Source organism: Antedon bifida, chromosome 5, assembly GCF_963402885.1.
Source record: "Antedon bifida chromosome 5, ecAntBifi1.1, whole genome shotgun sequence".
NCBI lineage: Eukaryota > Metazoa > Echinodermata > Crinoidea > Comatulida > Antedonidae > Antedon > Antedon bifida.
The window spans coordinates 29250606-29272070 of record NC_136230.1 but is presented as its reverse complement, the minus strand read 5'-3'; the positions used below and the strand labels follow the sequence as shown (position 1 = coordinate 29272070).

General features: G+C 34.6%; 2 protein-coding genes across 2 annotated transcripts; one reads left to right on the top strand and one right to left on the bottom strand.

Moving 5' to 3' along the window:
• Window positions 1-2545: 2545 nt before the first annotated feature.
• On the top strand, window positions 2546-7662 carry LOC144843078 (cyclic nucleotide-binding domain-containing protein 2-like). Its single transcript, XM_078699762.1, has 10 exons — window positions 2546-2634; window positions 2811-2885; window positions 3148-3239; window positions 3594-3756; window positions 4080-4163; window positions 5010-5210; window positions 5490-5565; window positions 5886-5956; window positions 6532-6675; window positions 7153-7662. Exons 3-10 carry the CDS (start codon window positions 3166-3168, stop codon window positions 7291-7293), a joined length of 954 nt encoding a protein of 317 aa, XP_078555888.1. The 5' UTR covers window positions 2546-2634; window positions 2811-2885; window positions 3148-3165; the 3' UTR covers window positions 7294-7662.
• On the bottom strand, window positions 7608-21197 carry LOC144843045 (uncharacterized). Its single transcript, XM_078699698.1, has 16 exons — window positions 21090-21197; window positions 20158-20442; window positions 19113-19186; window positions 18510-18630; window positions 18163-18237; window positions 13740-13828; window positions 13345-13418; window positions 12092-12332; window positions 11668-11745; window positions 11299-11359; window positions 10754-10856; window positions 10063-10181; window positions 9605-9796; window positions 8480-8599; window positions 8037-8090; window positions 7608-7890 (listed from the first exon to the last, which is right to left on the bottom strand). The coding sequence occupies exons 2-16, from the start codon at window positions 20389-20391 to the stop codon at window positions 7660-7662; spliced, it is 1866 nt and encodes a 621-aa protein (XP_078555824.1). The 5' UTR covers window positions 20392-20442; window positions 21090-21197; the 3' UTR covers window positions 7608-7659.
• Window positions 21198-21465: the final 268 nt, after the last annotated feature.

Below are 21465 nucleotides of genomic sequence, written 5' to 3'. Positions count from 1 at the left end.
TCTAAAATGTGTATTGCATCTTCGGTCGTTCAACATATAGGCCTACATGTTATTTTGTAATTAATTGTGCTATTGATTGGGAAACGATCGTTCATTGTTAAATGTGCCTTTTGTGTCTCTTGCCATTCTCTCCCTTGTTTTCCTTTGACTACCTCTGTATACACTATTAATGAATCTTTAATGATTAGGTATACTGATGTCTTAGTCTTGTCGGTGGTCTTGTTAATCCGTTTACAAAAGGCAGACACGTAGTTGGGTCCTAGGCGTGGGGTTGCGAGGCAATGTGTTAGCACTGGGGACAATGATACATCACTGGGCTAAAGACTGTATTATTAGTTTGTTATTTGATGAGTTGGGGGAAAGGTGTTTTCATCTTGATATAACGAGACTCGAAATAGTCTTTACTAAACATTTTTATATCTCATACAATTATATTTTATTTATGTTTCAATATAACAATTTCTTAGTCTTGTCGGTGCTGTTGTTAATCCGTTAACAAAAAGCAGACACGTAGCTGGGTCCTGGGCGTGGGGTTGCGAGGCAATATGTAGCACTGGGGACAACGATTTTATTATTAGTTTGTTATGTGATGAATTGGGGGAAAGGTGTTTTAAACACCAAAAGATTGCATCTTGATATAACGAAACTCGAAATAGTCTTTACTTTATTACCATTTTTATATCTCATAAAATTACATTTGATTTATGTATTACTATAACAATTTCTATTCATTGATTACATATGCAGTATTGTCTTTCTTTACGTTTCATGTACAGGTTACTTATATGAAAGTGGGCGTGTTGTTCTTGAGTATAATATATTATATATAATATAAAATATAATAATACTTTATTATACCGATTGCATAACTATAAGTTGGTTTCTTGGCATATTTGCTTTAAAAGTTTACTTTGTATTGAATTTTCGTGTAAGCATGGAGTAAAGAAATCATTCTCTTTTTTCATATCCACAAAGAAACACGTTAAAAATAATCCGCCGCAATTGTTGCGACAACGATAACAAAAAAGGTTCTCTAACCTTTTGTTGAAATAAAAGAAACAACCGCTAATAGAAATATTTAGAAAGTAAATTAAATATAGAGGGCGAACTGATCTTTATTATAACCTTCAAATTAAAATTGTAGCTCATCCGTTTAAAAAGTAAACTTTCTGGTTCCTTAAAACCCTCATATAAAAGGTACATACTCCAAGACAGGTACCTAACCCGAAACGAAACAATACATTGCTCAATGTTAAGTGTGGTAATAAGCACGCCTTTCGGCCATCAAGGATCTTCTCCGTTGTTAGAAATGTTAACATTTTTTAAAGATACATTGAAAACCCAGGCAACCTGTGAGTTGTCCATAATGTTAAAGCACACACAAGAAAAAACATTTCAATGATGTGCTAAATGGTGGAAGGTTGATTTAACGAACCGGTGCTAATGGGTTACCATAAACTTGTTGGTTTGCTGAGCTAGGCCTACTTGGTGGTGATATAGGCCTACTATTGCGATGGAAAGCCGACGACGCAATGCTCAGATTTCCTGGCCTGCACACTCGCTACAAGCATATTTTGCTATTACAGGACCCGTTACCAAGCACCGAACAGGTAGTGATAAAGTAACTGTGAGTATACGTCATTTAACTTTAATTTTTTTTTTCTTTCTCAACTTGTATATAACTTTATTTCATGATTTTCTTTGTGATATTTATTTTTCAAAGGGTCTTACGACTACAGAAAATAAACATTTCTCTGTCTGTAAGATCCCTGTAATTCTTGTATAATATAACAATGTATTGCTGAATAAATATGAATGTATAAAAGTACCTATACCGTCACAATAGTATTGTATATACAAGTATTAGGCATATAATACCGTCCAAAAGTACAATTGACTGCGCCATGAAATTTGTTGGAAATGTTTAATTGTTTTGTTACAACTTAGGTAATTTTTCATTTCAGAGTTTAGACCGTTTTCGGAAAGCAGTACGAAAAGTTCAGATAATTTTGACGGCAAATCCAAACCGGTAAAGTGTAGTAGACCATTCAACAGGAGTGTACTGATTTTATTTTTTAGAAAAGTAGGATAAAATCCGCATCATAACGTCGGTAAAAAGTTAATGCCAATTTACACAGGAGCGGTAACGGTAGAATCTATGTTTTTTCCTTTTGACCATTTACAACCAACGCGGAGCTCAGGATAGATACATATTTTACGTGGGACCACCTGAAGCTTGGTTCCCACTAGCGACGCAACGCAAGGACGTAACGCAACGTAAGTGATTTGACCAATCACAAACGATGGATTATTCGAACAGTGACTTGTCACTGGTCAACTCGCTTGCGTTGGGCGTACGTCTCTAGTGGGAACCAAGCTTAAGCGGTTTTCCGCTTGCCGTTAACGCTCGTCTGTGTAAATTGGCATTTAGACCTACAGAGCTAAACTCTATTATTGTGTCCTAATAGGTACTCATTAAAATGTACATTTTTGGTTATAGTCTGAAATAAAAAAGTTGTTAATTTCATTTTTAGGAGGAAAAATATTGCCCTTAGATTTGGCTACACTACTACGAACAAAGAAGACACTTCTGAATTGGCCTTTGACGTCAGCTATTACAAAGCAAAACGACAGGTAAACAACGTCATCATTGTACGGTAACTAGTCGTAATAAAGATCTGCAGAAATGGCTATTTACACTGCGACCGTTTCTTGTATATAATGCTATTCTATTACTCCTGATTATATTGATATATTTTAACCGTATCATTTCATTCTGTTTACCATTTTTTTTTCGTTTTTTTATAAAGAGACAACTGAACAAAGATGTGAAACAAATACTGATACAATTGCCGGAAAATCGCTCAGAAGAAGATATTAAAACCGTAAGTTTTATTTTATCAATGAATCAATATATACCTTTATTTATTTTTATACAAAATAAAATTATAAAAAGAAAAAACGTATTTAAATCAAGAGAAGTTGAATCAAATAAGTAAAAACTTGTGAAAGACCGCCGCATATTATTATACTGTACTAATGATTATGACCTACAATACACTTCTAAATGTACAAACCAATAGTAAATACTGTATAATCTTTTTATTTTATAAGACAGATTATATTATTATTTATATTTTGTTCTAGGCACTGGTTTCCTTACACATGTGTATGGCAACCTTCAGGGAATTCCCCGTCAAGATGCAACAATCAATCGTCCGAGTAGGATGGTTTGAGAGGTGAGTTTGTAAGAACAATCTAAACCTTGGTTCCCACTAGGGACCAACGCAATGACGTAACATAACGTAAGCGATTTGATTTTCGAAAAGTCGCTTGTCATTGGTCAACTCGCTTAAGTGGGTGGTAAACCAATAGGAAAACATGTGCTGTACTATATGTATTTCAATATGTATTAGGTCATAAGGGATAACTTAGATTCTATATTTTTATTACCGTTACCGTTCGTCTGTGTAAATTGGCCTTTAGTAGTTACAAAGTATCATACGTAAGTATATTGTTTGTTCTTTTATGACGACAAAATAGAGTTTATATGTTATCATCATCTCCATATAATTTTCAATAATCTTTCCTAGTTTTGAAGAAGGAAGGTTGATAATACGCCAGGGACATAGAGCCGAACAGTTTTACCTAATTTTGTCTGGGACGGCAGTTGTGAATGTCACAAGTAAACACCCGGTTACTGGCGAGAAGAGAACTGATGACGTGGCTTTCCTACGAAATGGTGACAGTTTTGGGGTAGGCCTTTGTTTGTTTTCTTTATGAACAAATCTATTCTGTGAAAACATATACCTGATTTAAAGCCTGAATAGCGACGCAACCTACGCAACGTAAGAAAATGTCCTTTCAATAATTGTGTTTTCCCCGCCTGCGTGAAATCAAACCTGCGATGTTTGCAGCACTGTTGCGTCGTCGGTTCCCACTTATGATTACGCAATGCAGCACTTTGCGTCAATACGTCGTTAGTGGTGGGAGCCACGCTTTAAACAATCGTGGGAAAGATGGGACACCTGGTAAATAGACTATTGAACATTTTTAGAGCCAGCATTATTATTTTTTAGGAGCTTGCTTTAATTCATCATGCTACCCGTAATGCAAGCGTCAGGTGCCAGAATAACGTTGAATTGCTCGCCATTGACAGAGAGGTAAGATACATTATACACATGTTCTTCCTAAAGGCCAATTTACACAGACGAGCGGGAATGGTAATACAAATATAGAATCTATGTTATGGCAACGCGGAGCGGGGTCTCCACTTACCGTTACCGCTCGTCTGTGTAATATAATATAATCCTTAAGGATTATATTAGAAGCATAGTCTACAAAGAGCTAGGTGTTAGGTTCGGAAACAAAAGTCTTTATCTTGAAAAGAAATTTGCCCTGGTTATGGGAAAATTTAGAAGAAATTAGTTTATGGTATGTAGAGTAACATAGGCTACATTACTAAGTTACACATTTTATTCAGTTCAATCATTAGTTTTAGGTGAGGTTACGCTTAAAGATGTATTGTCCCCCTGAAAAATAATTCTTAAAAATGTTTCTGTTGAATATGCCATTTTAATGTCACCAAATAGTTATCCACTTTGACCAAAAATTGGATCGAAAAAAAAAAGTATTTACCTAAAAAAATGCAATTTAAAGCAAAAAATAGTCAAATTGGCTGCCAGCCAATGGGTTTTTGGTTGAATTTAACCATTTATTTTGTAATTTTATAAGTGAAAACATTAATTTTCCCCATTTTTTTTTCTACAGAAATGATTAACTTTATTAAAGCTACAAAATAATCTATTCAAAGTCTGATTTTATTAATCTTTATTTTTCATGTTTTTGGGGGACAATACATCTTTAACTAAGTATTATTAGTATACCACTGTATAATTTGTAAAGAACGCCATTGGAAATAAGGGTTTTAGGCCTACATATCGTGGTTTCCTTAGTTTTATATTACTCGCTTTCCATTTTAACCAATTCATATTTTATAATAATTATAGGATTTCTTGGCGATTTTCGTTCAAACCAAACAGCCACCTGAGGTAATTGAATTCCTACGTACTGTCCAGCAACTCTCTGATTGGCCAGTTCATAAACTACCTTTCGAAAAACCAAATACTTGCTTATTTACCTACTTTCGTCGGGGGAAGATCATCACACCCGACAGCGTGGCTTCAAAATGGTTGTACGTAATCAAATCGGTAAGTAAAAACCTTATTTTATTGACAACGGAACATTATTGTGCGAACAAGTTAAAATGAAAACCATAACGGCCATTTTACACAGACGAGCGGCAACGGTGATAAAAGTATAGAATCAATGTTATTCCATATGACCATTTACACACAGCACGCAGCTGACGGGCAGTTATCGCTGAGGATAGATACAGATTATACGTGGAACAAGCTACGCTGTTTTCCGCCTATCGTTACCGCTTGTCTGTTCCTTTATGTTAAAAAAAACCCTTTTTTGTTTCATAGGGTTCGTGCCGAATTTTACAACGTCTGGACTCGTCCTTGTGTATTGACTGCTCTGTGGGAAATCATAATAAATTTGGTAAAAAATGTACTACAGTCATTTTCTGATTACGATATAGTACAGTATTGTGTTGTCAGTAAAGCTTGGTTTGCACTAGGACGCAACACAATGACGTAAGCCGCAGCGACCAATCATAAGCGATGGATTATTCGGACTGTCGTTTGTCAATTCGCTTGCGTCACGGCTTACATCTTTGCGTTGCGTCCTAGTGGGAACCAAGTCTAAAGTTTGCAGTACAAAAAATAAATAAAGTTTGTGTTTGAGAAAGTCTCGATGTTTTCGGTTGTTACGTAACAACCGCCTTCTGAAATATTATAGTTGTCATTTCTTCATATTAGGGACAACTGAAGATATAATATGTCGGAGTTGCTATATCCAGTTGGGGAAACTTAACGTTGGTGATATATTTGTAAGTAATATTATAAGGTAAAATGTTTGTGTGTTTTTGTATTACAATAGAACTCCTCATTTGGCGCACCCTATTCAGTGGACACCCACATTAATGAAACACTAAACAATGAGGGGCAATAATATGTTTTAAAACTACGGCCAACCCCTATTCAGCGGAAACTGTGTTGAGCCACTTGAAAGTATTTAATTATACTACTAGTTCGCTATAATAACTTTGCGGTAATGCTTGGTTCTCACAAGAGACGGAACACAAGGACGTAACGCGGCGTAAGTAAGTTGACCAATCACAAGCGATGGATTATTCGAACTGTCGCTTGTCATTGGTCAACACGCTTGCGTTGCGTTTACGTCCTAGTGTGAACCATGTAAAATTAAGTTGAGAATGTTTCGTCTTCTGTATAATAGTTATGCAAGGCGATTACAAATTATACATATCTATATTTAATAATACTGTAGGCCTTCTACTAATAGAGGCGATATTTTTATATAGTTCGAGTAACAACTGTTATATAAAAAATTGGTTATAAAACTATGACGCTATTTTTTTACTTGAAATACAATTTAATTTGCTAGGGAATGGCGGAATTAATTTTCAAAGATATTCTAATTCCTTTGTGTTCGGCGCTTGTGTCAGACGGAGCGGAGTGTATTTTAATCTCTAAGCGATTTTTTATCCAACACCTTTCAGATGATCTACGGGAACATTATTTACGAACGGTGAGTATTAAGAGAAATTAAGACACAATGATAGCACATTACAGAATATTGAAAACCGATGTGTGTTTTTTCTAATAAACTTCTGTATAAGTCGGCTAATCGGATGAACTCGGAAAAACTATATTCGTGTCTCTTATAACATAGCCCTAACCCTATATCCGCATACACAGAAAAGTATAATAATAAATATATGGTATCTTCCCAGAGTCAAACTCACAACCAACACTTTAGATTACGACACCATATAGAATATTGAGAATTATTATGTGTCAAGTCGGCTAATGTAACAGGTCGGCTAATCTGGAAAAACTACCGTAATTCGTATGTCCAATAACATAGCTTTAACTCTATATTATCCGCATACTTATATACGGTATCGTCCAAGAGTCAAACACACAACCAACATTTCATGAGACTGTCTACATTTATTTACTCATAATATCAAGTATTTTTTTCGTATTTTCTTTTTCATATTAGATACGTCCATATCCTAGCCCGGATGTGCTCCAACATCAATTCCATCTCAACGCCGAATGGGAACGATTTAAGAAATCTACGTTAATGAAATCAGTTGATAAAATTAGAACTAAAACTAAGGAAGGCGACTCTCCTCGGTAACAGTCTTGTAGATTTATTCCAGTATGTGTAAGTACAGTAGAACTCCTAAAAAGAGGACACCTTTTGGATCCAACAAAATGTCACCTTTTAAAGACAGCATCGTACGACGAGGCCCGACGATTCGTCTTGACTTGTCGGTGCTGTCTGAGTTGAATCTCGACGAGACGTAGTTTTTAGGTCGTCAGGAGAACTTTAAACATATTGAACTTTCTCCCGAAGAGACGGTTAGTCGGGCCTCGTCGTACGACGATGTCTGAGTTTTAGAGGTTTAATGAATAGACGTTATAAAAATATCTAAATCAATGCTTTAAATACCCGCGTAAGTTAAAATGTCGTTTTTTGATCATAAATTATTTTCTCTTGTCATTATTTATGAATTGTTGTATGTTCTCGCATTCTTCGTTTGTCCTGAATTATTGAGACAACAGCTTCGTTTTTGAATTCGTTCCACACAGCGTGGTGTTCTAAACGTTTTTGGAGTCTTCTTGAAGAAGGATACGGGTTACATATGCTCCTAATGTTCCTGAGAACCCGTTCGCTTGCATGTTTTATAAAGAACTCTTTGTTTATCATGACACATTCGGCTCCTCTACTGACCTGGATGGATGGGAGAGAAGAAAACATGATGAGCCAATGGGAAGCTTTCGATTTGCTAGGACCTAGGAATTATGTAAATTATGCATTACGTCATCTGTCCAATGGAGATGGATGGATATAATGTATAGCTTTAGTCTAATACTCACCAGACTTACTCCAGTCTGCTGGTGTAATAATTCTTGCCTGATTGTTGATAATCCCTAAAAAATATATTATAAGAGACTTATTATAAATGAAAAAAAAAACAAAACAAAAAACTGAGCGATATTCTATTAATAGAAATAACACACACTTGATAAGTTTCTGTTTGTACAAATGACTTCCCTGCAAATACCAAAATGCCAATATATTGTAAAAAGACAAGTTTGTTATGTTTTATCAAAGAAGAGTAAAATTACCTCTTCCTTGGTTTGACGTACTTGCCGTTGACATTTAATGTATATAATTATGTATATAAATAATACTGTCAAATTATAGAAACAGTGCTCATATTCGGAACATGATCGTGTCGAGCATAGCTCATCGGCGAAAGTTCCGTATTTTTTAGTTGTATGAAAAAATGTATATATGTATATGAAATAATACTCACAAAAACATCTTTTCTCTGAAGAGTCTCTATGTGCACAAATACGACAACACCTAATTTACCGGTAGCTGAGTTACACGGTTTTGATTTGTTTTCTAATATTCTGATATACCCTGTGTCCATCTGAAAAGGCAAAGACGAATATCCCAATGATGTATTATAACAGTACGAATGATTGGTGTTCCTTTATACCGTACTGATGTAAAATCATAAATGGAATAGTCGACACGACTATTGACCAATCAGATCAGTGGATTGATATAAGTGACAGTAAGAATAACGGCCTTGGTGTTTCTTCGTACCGTACTGGTGCAAAATCAGAAATGGAATAGTCTACACGACTATTGACCAATCAGATCAGTGGATTTATATAAGTAACAGTAAGAATAATGGCCTTGGTGTTCCTTCGTACCGTACTGGTGTAAAATCAGAAATGGAATAGTCTACACGACTATTGACCAATCAGATCAGTGGATTTATATAGGTAACAGTAAGAATAAAGGCCTTGGTGTTCCTTCGTACCGTACTGGTGTAAAATCAGAAATGGAATAGTCTACACGACTATTGACCAATCAGATCAGTGGATTTATATAACGAACATTTAGATTCTGTTTACAACGACAAGCATAAAAAATGGTTAACAAGTGATGTATTGTACGTACGCCCATTCCCCTCCTGTATTATCTTATCAATGTAGGCCTGACATGACCTTCTTGATAGCATTTGTTCTTAACCTCTGTTTACACTATCAGACTAGTGATATAACCAAATATGGTATGATATCGTGTCCATAATATTGGCACATCATATTTTATACAAAGTTTGATAGACAGAGCTTTACCAAACTCATTTCTGAGTTTGTTTAGTTGTTCATGTCATCTTTAAAGAAGCGAGCATTCGTTTTCTTTCGGGACGGCAGATGAAGAAGACAACATGGTATTACGTCCACGTTACACAGCCGTCTTCTTCGTCTGCCGTTCTAAAACGAAAGCTCGGTTTTTGTACAGTATCGTGTGCTAAGATACAGTATCTTTTCGACGATGTTGTCACACTCCAACTCGTCGTGAAATCGGTCGTCGTTGTGGGATTTGATTATTCATTGGTGATGTTCTTCACCTGTATACTTACATCGCCTGGCAACGTCTTGTTTAGGTGAAAGTTGCTCTTAGAATACGATTTATTTGTCGGTCTGATCCCTCTCATTGGGTCTAACGTCGGAACTATGTTATTGTTTGAGTCAAACTGGTTATAAGACATGTTTTCTACCGTTTTAGATCGCGTCAAAAACACATCGTGAGGTATTTTAAAGTCATCAAAAATCTAGAAAAGAAACGATTTTATAATTGTTATTGATCGTTTTCATTATTTTGTAAAGTATTATCAGACCACTACCTTATGAAGATTTATCGCAAATTGCTTGATTTCCCGAGGAACTTCATTGCATGATGGGAAGGGTTTGGGAGCAAACGTCACGACGCGTACGTACAAACAACAAATCACGGACGTACGCGTTGTGACGTTTTCTCCCAAACCCTTCCCACCATGCGTCGCGCACGCTATTTGAGATCTTTGTTATGAACACTTACGCTGGTTGTGTCGCTTTCTGCAATTGATGGTCTTGGTAAATTGTGTGTAGTGTGGTCTCGGTCAAATCTTAGCTTTGTGCGTGTTGCATTCACCGGTATGTCATCTGTACTCGATGTACCTGTAAAACAACATAGTACAATTTTAAGATATGCATATTTGAATTCCAATTTGTGCATTATCGATGCATCTCACTCAGGAATAGCGAGCGCACTTTGCTTGGTATCAAATCGGATGATACCCGGACGGATTTAAGTCAAGTGGCTGCACATTGATCGGATATAGACGGGATGTACACCGTATGTTATTAGGCTTACTAACACTCCTAGATTACATCCTGAAATTATGTTGGATTAATGTACTCTATCATTGACCTATATCGTTGTTTTTTTTACATGATTCAATGTTGCCCAAATTTTCAAAGTCCTCCTCCTCCTCCTCCTCCGGGGAACACCTCCGAGTACACCCCTATTCAGAGGACAATTTCCAGTGAAACGAATGATTCTACGATACATTTCTTTATTCATGGGACAGCTCTTATAAGTGGACACTTCGTATCGGATGTATCCCCGTAATACAGTTTTGCTGTTTACTGAAATTGTATCTATAACTAGCGTATGGTAACCTGTTGCTTCTCACCAACAATATTGTATAACATCATTTAATATGTATTGTGTAAATGTAGAGCCTTACTTTGTAAATCATCTCGAATCTTTGGTAACGAAATCTTCTTCTTTTCTAATGGTTGCATCTTTGGTTTCACAGCTTTGAGTTGTTTCATTACTTGGCAACTGCCCTGCAAAACAAACAATAGTAGAAATTCTTAAGCCTGATTCCCATTGGACGTAACGAAAGGGCTAGTCTGGGTGCCTGACGGAGTTTTGCCTTAATACTAGTAGTCTAAAAAGATAAATATTTTGGCACATATGGCGTTTCATACGTATACTACTTGCGTTTGCATTTTTAGACAGAAATCGAAATTCAAAAAAAATTCAGACTTGGGGCAAGTCTACGAAAAGGCGTACGCAAAACGCAGGTGAGTTGACGAATGACGAGCGACGATTGGAATAATCCATCGCGTCGTGATTGGTCAAATAGTTAAGCTTACGTCCTGCCTTGCGTCCTAGTGTGAACTAAGTTTTAACGGTATGTCCTAAAACATTACAATAATTGTACATAGGCCTATTTTATATCATTATACAAACATTCACAACATTACTTTTAATCTTTCAACTTACCGATTTTACAATATAAATCCAATCGGATGAGTTGCTATCTTTTACAATCACTTGTCCACGTCTAAAAAAAATTAATTATTTCGAAAAAAATAAGCTTCGGAAAGGATGATCAGGTAAAACGTAATGATGACGTTTTAAACGTAACAATAATGTTTACAGATTTTTAAGAGGTGTATATCAGCTGCTGCTTTTACAGATTTGTCGAGAGCTTTTCCAACTTTCGTCCTTGATTGACATCGAAGTGTTGCCGAACTTCCGACAGCATAATCAAATTAAGATAAAATTGAGTTGAAAAAGCTCTTTTGCAAAACGTTCGGCGTTTTTCCGAAATGTATAATTTGTACAGTATTTATATATTTCTTTACTTACTTATAAAAGTGAAATAAGCACATTTCTGGGTGCTCTATCAATGTTTCCGTTGGCCATTCTTTCATAAAAGGTAACGGTCTGAGAATCAAACACAAAAGATAATTATTTTTATTTAAATAAACTTTGGTAGTGATATTTTTGTATTATTCATTCATTCAAATTACGTGTAAATTTTAAAAAAATATTTTAAAAATACTTGCATACTATTGTGTTTATGATTTTTCTTTATTTTTTAATTTACGAAATTGCAACCATTATTTTATGCGTTTTTTTTTAAACTTTAGAAAATAATTACGCATGCGCATTCGAGTTTTTTTATAAGGCAGTAGTCGCATTGATTATTTCGAAATAATTGTAATACAAATAAAGTTATATAATCAGTAAGTATTTTAAATATGCTTTGAAGATATTTTTTATTTCTGACCTTAAGAATTTAATGTGTTCGGGTTCTTCGCCGGGTTTTTGTCCTCTCATAAATATCCTAAAAAAGTCGTCCCTGCCAATTGCTAGCAACTCGACGGCTCCCTGGCTAGATACCGTAGCGGTGCGCTTTGAATGGTGCAGTAACGCAAGCTCTCCAAAAGAGCTACCCTTCCTTAAAACAGCAGCAGTTCGGAGACTTGCTTCACCCGTCGTGTGGTTCTGTTCTAATATTGTAACAATTACTGAAAAGGAGGTAAAGAGTATATATATATTATATTAGAAATTTAGCAGGAAGTAGCTGCTATTCTAAACAGTAAGTTACGTAATCGATCCATCGCGGAATGTTATATTGACACACGGTTTGCGCAAGGGTAGTTTTCTGGATGGTACTCTATGTAACTGCTGTGAACAGATCTATGCCCTACAAATGCCCTCAACAAATATTTTGGTGTGGTGAATCCAGCCTTCTTATATAGAAAATAACCGTGTAATGTAACAATTAAAAAACAAATTGTGTTATTCGAATATTTTAATATGTTGGAATTCAATATTTAAACATATTGAATGGCAACATAATAATGTTGGAATTCAATATGTTTATATATGAAAGAAGTAACCTTTAGGTCCTTCGCTTAAATTATATTTTTTAAAATCATGGGGTCACGCTCTTTCCCAGCTCTTGGGGGAACACGACATTAAAGACATAACCGCCTCGGTTTCTATGTTTACAATTGATATTGTATTTATCCTGCTCACTGCCGCCTAAACGAGTTTGGCTTTAAACCTTTCCCTTTGTGTGATGGATGTGTGATAGATCGATAGGTGACAGCCAAGTTATTCATCAATCTCAGCGGAATAAATATTGAAAGTTTCGTTTGTTTGACGATCACTAACATTATTTACTATAGCTCCTATATTATGATTTTGACTTTGTTGATTATAAATAGTAAGCGGCATATGAGAAGTAATGCGTATGTACTTTCTATAATGTTCTCTCGTATTACCGGGCAATATTTGGTATTATTATTTTATTTATTTATTCCTTTCAGTGAAACATAAAAAGGGAGCACTGAGGAGAGTCTCAGAGCTGTTAATTAATCATGTTAGCCATAGTTATTAGTCGCGTGGACGCGACTCTATAGTTCACTATGTCGGTCGGTCGGTCTGTCGGTCCGTCCGGTATCACTATGCGTTTTAGCACGCGACTTATGGCTGTTGGCCTTGTTAAATTGTTATTGACTAATTAGTTCTTACCTGATCCAGAAATGATAAAGTAAAAGTTCTCAGCGTAATGCCCTTGCCGAATAATAACCCTGTTCGCAGGTACGCTGTAAAAATAATAAAGAACACGTGATGTAATACCGTACACTAAAAAAGCACAAATTTTTTATGAAAAAAAAATGTTCAACAGATAATTTTTGATCATAGTGCTGTTTTTTATTTTCTTTATTTTATTAATTGCTATCTTGATATTGTAATAAATTCAACAATGCTTACCTTGTTGCAATAAAGAATTTGAATACATTAGAGCCCCTCCTTTAAAATCGCCCATAGGTGGGTTGGGGGAGTGGGGAGGGGTGCGCCCTGGTGGACGGGTATCTTTCCTAGTTACATTACTAATAATTTATAGACAAGTTCAAATCCTTTACCTTTCAAACCATGCCACTTTCACCAGTTTTTCTTGCATATGTAGTGGATACTCGGCAAACGATTTCATTGTTTGTAAGCCATAAAGTGCCTAAAAGAACCGCATTGAATCTTCCAATAAAAAATCGTGAAAGGCCTACTTTTGAGGCTATATTTTCGGCTAAATTGTTTTACTAAAATTTGAATGCGCATATAAATACGAATTTATTTAAACAAAATGTTTTCTTTATAATTGAAAATTAATGAATTACCACCTATTACAATGGAACTCCTCAATTGAGAACCGGGTGTCTAGAAAACTCATATCTCAGATATATCTGAGTTTTCTAAATCTGAGTTCCTAGACACCCTTGGGAACCCTATTAAGAAAACACTTTCTTAGAAACAGACAAAAGGGGTATATATGTTTTAACACTACCAATTCAATTCAATTCAATTCAATTCAATAGACATTTATTTACAAAATCTGAATACATACAGTAGGAAAACAAGAAACAGGATTGTACAGAATTATAAAAGTATATCAGAAAATGAAGGCAAAAGCCCAGAAAGATGTTTGTAACATCTTGTGTTGGGCGAGCCTTAACACAAATAAAAAAGAAAAGAAATGCATTGAAGAAAATCATAATAAATTTCATAATCTAAAATATGAATAACAGAAAAAAAAAAAAAAAAATCTGTTGGTACTGCAGATCGAGACATGACCGATTAATAAATATTTAATAAGTAGAAAAGGTGTATTTTTTTAATTTTGAGAGAAGTATCTTAGGGGAAGCAGATTTTAAAATGGAGGGTGGTAGGTTGTTCCATAGGGTGGGTCCAGAGTATCGAATGTTATGTTGGAAAAAATTTGTTCTATGGGAGGGTATAGATAATTTATTTTTAGTACGTGTGTGATGGGAATGATAGAAGGAATTGGAAGTAAATATATAACAAAGATGGTTAGGAAGGATGTTGTTTAAGGCAGAGTAGACAAAAATGGTTTGTTGAATTAAGTTGATATCATTAAGTTTGATGAGATTAAGATTTGAAAATAAATGAGAGGAATGGGAAAGCGGAGGCGCGCCAGATATAATTCTGATAGCCTTCTTTTGGAGGGTATGCAATTTATTAAGGTTTGTGGGGTATGTGTTGCACCAAACAATATTACAATAACTCAAATAGGGAAGAATCATAGAGCAATAGAGGATGCGTAGGATATTAGGGGGTAAATATGAAGACAAACGAAAAATAATACCAAGGCTTTTGGAAATTTTGTTTTCAGTTACACTAATGTGTGTTTTCCACGTCAGGCCAGAGTCAAGATGGACACCTAAGAATTTTGCTGATTGAACAGAGGGGATGTTTATATTTTCAATGGTAATATTGTATAGTGATGGGTCAACATTTTTTAACTTCTGGGAAGTCCCAAACAGGATGAAGTTACATTTTTTATGGTTTATAGAAGGTTTATTAGCAGCAAAGTATTGGGACAACATCTCTAGGTGGGAGTTGGTAGTATTAAACAGAGTTTGGATTTCAGGGTGAGAATAAGTGACAGTTGTGTCGTCAGCGTATAGGTAAAAATCAAGTAATGGGGAAGAAAGATAGATATCGTTAATGTACAGAATAAATAAAAGGGGACCGAGTAAGGAGCCTTGGGGAACACCACAAGTTACATGATTGAAATTAGAGATTGAATTGGAGAATTTTGTGCATTGGACACGATTAGAGAGGTAACTTTTGAAGAGATTTAAAGCAGGGCCACGGATTCCATAGTGAGATAATTTGAATAAGAGTATATTGTGATCAATTGTATCGAAAGCCTTGGAGAGGTCTATAAAAATTCCTAATGTGAGGTGACGGTCTTCGAAACCATCAACAATTTTATTAGTTAGGTCGATTAGAGCGGATGCAGTATTGTGGCTTTTTCTAAATCCAAATTGTTTTTTGTAGAGAATGTTGTATTTATTTATGAATGAGGACGTACGTTCATAAATCACTCTCTCCAAGGCTTTCGAGAAAATTGAAAGAATTGAGATAGGACGATAGTTGGAGAGATCAGATTTGTTTCCGGACTTATAAATAGGAGTAACGCGCGCTATCTTCATCCTGTCTGGGAACACACCATTAGTTAAAACAAGATTAAAAATATGGGATAAAGGGAAGGAGATCAAATTGGCGACATATTTAATGGGTTTAGTTTTAAAATCGTCAATGGCAGGGGATTTGTTTGTTTCAAAGGATGTGATAATTTTTATAACTTCCGTCTCATCAACTGGATTAAGAAATAAAGAATTATGAGTTGGATTTGGCAGAAAGTCTTTAAATGAGTTGTTGACATTGGGAATTTTGTTAGCAAGGGAGGGACCGATTTCTACAAAGTATTTGTTAAAAGCATTACATATTGTATTGGGATCTTTAGTCAGTTCACCGTTACAGTTGATAGAGATATCAGAGTTTCGATTATTGGGGTTTTTGAGTAGTGAATTGATGGTTTTCCAGGTTGCCTTGATATTATTTTTATGTTTAATGAAAGTGTCCTTGTAATGTAATTTTTTAGCCAGTTTGACCAAAGTATTTAGTTTATTGCGAAATTTTTTGTATGTTTTTTCATTGGCGACAGAAGGACAGTGGAGGAATTTAGAATAAAGTTTCTGTTTATATTTAACTGAATTTAGCAATCCATTAGTCATCCAGGATTTTATTTTATTTTTTTTTTTTTGATTTTTGGAGGGGAAAGTGTTTATTATAAAGTGATTTTAATTTATTGTCAAAATTGTTATATGCAGTGTTGGGATCGTCAGTATTTATAACTTAAAGCCATTGTTGTGAAGCCACATCAATGCGAAAGTTTTCCAGGGATGTATAGTTTATTTTTCTAAACTCATGAATTTCTTCCCCATCTGAGCCAGTTGGAATATTATTAATAAAAGAAATATTGAAAACAGGAAGATGATCAGAGATATCACAATACAGTAAACCACTTATGTTGTGATGATCGAACTGATTTGTAAAAATGTTGTCAAGCAGAGTAGCAGTGGTTTTAGATATACGGGATGGTTTGTGAATACATGGAAGGTAATGGTTACTAAACAGTGAATTTATAAAATGGCGGGCTTCATTATCAAATTCATATTTGAGAATGTCAATATTGAAATCGCCAAGGATATACACAATCTTGTTTTCTTTGGATAATGTGGAAAGAACAGAATCTAATTCATCTGAAAATGTGTTTGGGTCAAAAGAGGGGGGCCTATAAACTGTTCCAATAACGATGTTTTTAAAATTTGGTCTGGTAATTTCGATAAAAATTGATTCGCATGTAGAGGGGTGTAGAGTCAAGTCATTTCTTGTGGAATACTGAAGGCTATCACGAATATACATGGCAACGCCACCACCGACTTTATGGTCTCTGTGATTTGCAGTAAAATGGTAATTAGGGAGCTGTACAAGAGGGTTATCATATTTAAGCCAGGTTTCACTTACACCAATGACATCAAATTGATGCTTTGTTGATTCTAAGAGTTGTTTAATTTGATCAATGTTTTTAAGGATACTTCTAGAGTTAAAATGAATTGTAGAAAAGCAGTCAGATTTAGTATTCGGGAATGAGTTGGGGTAGTAGTATTGAGATAAGTTTTGGTCGTTAGAGAAAAAATGTGTATCAGGATCAATATTAGTAGTAAAATTGTCAGAATCATTTAAAAAGGGTGAAAAAATTAGGTTGGTTAGTCGGTCATGTTCCGAGGTGCTAGAGTCTATATCATCTGCATAGTACATACCAAAAAAAAAAAAAATATATATGTGTTACAAAAACAAAAAACTACGACTTAACGTACTTAAAAAAGAGAAAAAAAAAAAGAATCAAAATTGCAATTTAACATTTGGTTAAAATTAAGTTAACTGATATTGATAAAAAATATGATATGATGAATGAAAACAACAACAAAAAATTAAAAATAATTAAAATTGAAAATGTTGGAGATGTGTATTTATGTTTAAAGTGTTAAATTGACCAACCTCTATTAAAGATGTATTGTCCCCCAAAAACATGAAAAATGAAGATTATTTAAATCATACGGTACTTTGAATAGGTTATTTTGTAGTTTTAATAAAGTTAATCACTTCCGTAGAAAAAAAATAAACAAAATAATGTTTTCACTTATAAAATAACATAATAAATGGTTAAATTCAATCAAAAATCTTTTGGCTGGCAGCCAATTTGACCATTTTTTGCTTTAAATTACAGTTTTTTCATGTAAATAATTTTTTTTAAGATCCAATTTTTTGTCCAAGTGGATAACTATTAGGCGACATTAAAATGGCATATTAAAAAAAAAATGTTGAAAATTATTTTTCGGGGGGACAATACGTCTTTAAGGGGACACTTTTGTGGGTCCCGAATTACTATTTATCACTATATTAATAATGTGTAATTCTTACCGTTTGTAATTGCTCTGTTGATCTATAAACACTTGGAACGGTAAGTACGTTCTTCACATCATTACTAAGATTTATCTAACAAAATACAAAATGTTACGAAATAATTAGTAATATTCTTGATTCCCACTGGGACGTAAGCGCAACGCAAGTAATTTGACCAATCACACGACGCGATGGACACCAACATTGTCGCTTGTGATTGGTCAACTCGCTTGCGGTTCATTTACGCCATTAAACCAAGCATGATTCAGTATTGATTAGTCTATTATAACATTTTCAATTTATGAAAAATGTGTTAAATACACTTCCCAATTTGTTACCAGTTTAGTTTAATATTGCTGACATACCTCTCGTTTAGCTTTGTACATTCTGGGGTCAAACGACAGACCTGAGTATTTCATTGTGTCTGATTCTAAGTTCTGCGCAATCTCAGTAAAGGACATTGTCTCCTTTGGTTGGTTCTTAGTTCTAAAAAAAAAATTAAAAATGTTAGAATGTTTTAGTTGACTAGTTTGTTGAATAACATTGTTCTCTTTCGTTTATAGTCAGATCCCATTTGACTTCTTGTAAAAAAACAAACATTGTATATATAAATTTGTAACCTTCCATTTACCATCAATGATGCTAAAACTTTACACTAGGTCTGTATTTATGAAATGACATGACATACGTTTCCAAAACATACTGTATTTTAAAATGTATTATATCATTTACAAAATGAAGTGTAGATTTTTATGTGTATGCATATAAATCAAAACACTATGTATAAAGGTTAAAAGTGTAAAAATCAGAAAATAACGAAAAAAGTAGAAAACGGAAATTGAATGTACGAAAATGAAATGTGAACGAAGTATGTATGAAAGATTGAATGAATAAAGGTGGTGGTTAACCACAAAAGAGAAAAAAAAGGTCTATAACAATACGGCGTAATAGTTTTAGACATAACTTACTTTTTAAAAATAATTGCGAAAAACTTTACTAAACATATTACGACCTTTACCGCTTTTATGAACTTTATCTTTGCCTGTAAAGAAAAAAGATATAGCAATAATATGCAGCCGTAGTGTTACTTATTTAACGTGCCATTCCGTCAACAACAACTATACTATAAGAAATACTTAGGCCTAAACAATACAACATATTTACGTTTGCATTTTTACAGTTTAGCTCGCTGCTCCCATTATCGGATGACAGTATCTTTGGTTCAGATTTATACTTTAACCGTTTGCGGCGGCTTCTAGCGTATACTTCCATCGGCATTGTTGACGAATGGCCTGACGGAATACGACTTCCTTTTGTCTTTCAGGTTTAGTACAGATATAACATGAACTTTTATTCAAGTCACGAATGTTTACACGTAATGTAAGACCCATGACGTCATGATGTCAATGTGTATGTTGTGAACATTGTACATCCAGAAATAGAACATAACATTTGAAACCCCATTAATTGTATTGACGTTGATAAATTAACTTTCAGTAAACGGAAATGCGTGATGTTTAGGCGTGTTCTTCTGGTTGAGTTGTTTTTGTTATCTCATATTACGTGATAGGTCGTTTGTAAATTAACGTTTGATTGTATATAGAAACACATGACTTTGAGAACTTTTTACCCGCTATGAAATACTATAGAAGTGTAGGCCTACAAGTAGTCTGGGTTCTAGACGAAGTTTTGACTTAATATTTAGTAAAATCATAAATATTTTGGCACATATAGCGTTTCATGTGTATACTACTCTGTTTCAGGCAGACGTCGCAACGCTGACTGGTGGACTAACATAAAAAAGACAATTCAGATTTAGGGCAAGTCTAGCCTACAAGATATTGACGTTTTTACGCCATTCTAATTATGCTAATATGTCCCAACAGATCTCTTGAGGAAGAAAAACAATTAGTTACAAAATGTATATCAATAGTTACAAGATGTTTCGTAAAAATCCAGATTGACGACGAATTTCCTCCCGGTTTTGTCCGAAAACCCTAAACAGTCGCTTACCCTTTTTCCAAATATAGGACTCCGTGCGAGGTGCGTATGTCTGTGTACCGGTATTCTATGGTAACTTCCGGTTGGTGCTACGAGTGTTACCGGATGGTGGTGGTAGTGGTTTGGTGTGTTTGGTAGAGATGAGTGTAGATTTTCCGTAATGTCTCCAACAGCATTTCGTCTTTTGATGTACGGCGTTGACGAATGTTGAACGCGTTCTAACTCGTGGTCTGTGTCAAGATTCATTGCTATTCAACAAGAACGCGTCTTTGGTGTTAAGCTGCATTGATTGAGTGACTGAAAACAAACGTAATTCACGGAGAGTAAAGCTCTGTCTACACTGTCAAACTTTATGTGACAAAAAATGTGATGTGATCGAAGATGGAAACTAAAGCTTGGTTCCCACTTGGACGCAAAGCAAAGACGTAGGTACAACCAAGGAAATTTAACAACAGGACACTAAGCTCGCCTTGCCAAGATAGGAACTCGTAACAGTCCTTTGATCTTATGCCTGGCTGCGACAAATACCAACAGTACTGTACTATGTAATTGTGAGTGGCAAGAACATTTTTTTTTATTAACAAAAAACATAGTTCCATTATTTGAACATTTTGGTTAACTTTCCAATTTTATTATTGTTTAAAGAATTTAATATTTCTTTTAAAGTAATTGTCAAAAAATATATGTTAGGCCATAGTCAATAATTTTCTATGTTTAGGCCTGATGGTACCTTAACTTAATTTACTGTAATTGTTTAAGTTCCATTCAATTTTTGTTTGAAAATTAGAAATTCAGTTCAATTTTACACTCTCGTTCTACAATTATCTATTACATTCAATAACTATAACTGTATAATAATTTTGTTTGAAAATAAGCATTTTAGTATACATTTTTACATTCTGATTTACTGTATATATTTATAATATGTGTTAATGACAACTCACCTGAAAATACAAGTTAAAATCCACTTTGATTTGAACAAGGTGAAATGTGGATTACCGTTTGTGTAGAGCGGTCATCAAAAGCTTGTATCTTACACAAGTTAACACGCTGTTCTAAAGATAACGGTAGCGTAATCTTTGCCTAACGCTATAATAGTCAAGTAGTGACCTAGTCTAGTATTTACCTGTCTTTATGTTCCATAGTAACCAGTCACAGGTCGCTATGTACATAGAAAGGGAGTGATACAATAAAATCTTTAGTGTACTTTTCAGATTGTAGAAATTGAATATCAACACATGAAACTAAAGAAGACAACACAATCTGTTGTTGATCGCCTGAATGGAACCATAGGTCGAGAGGTGTTTACGATACTTCTGA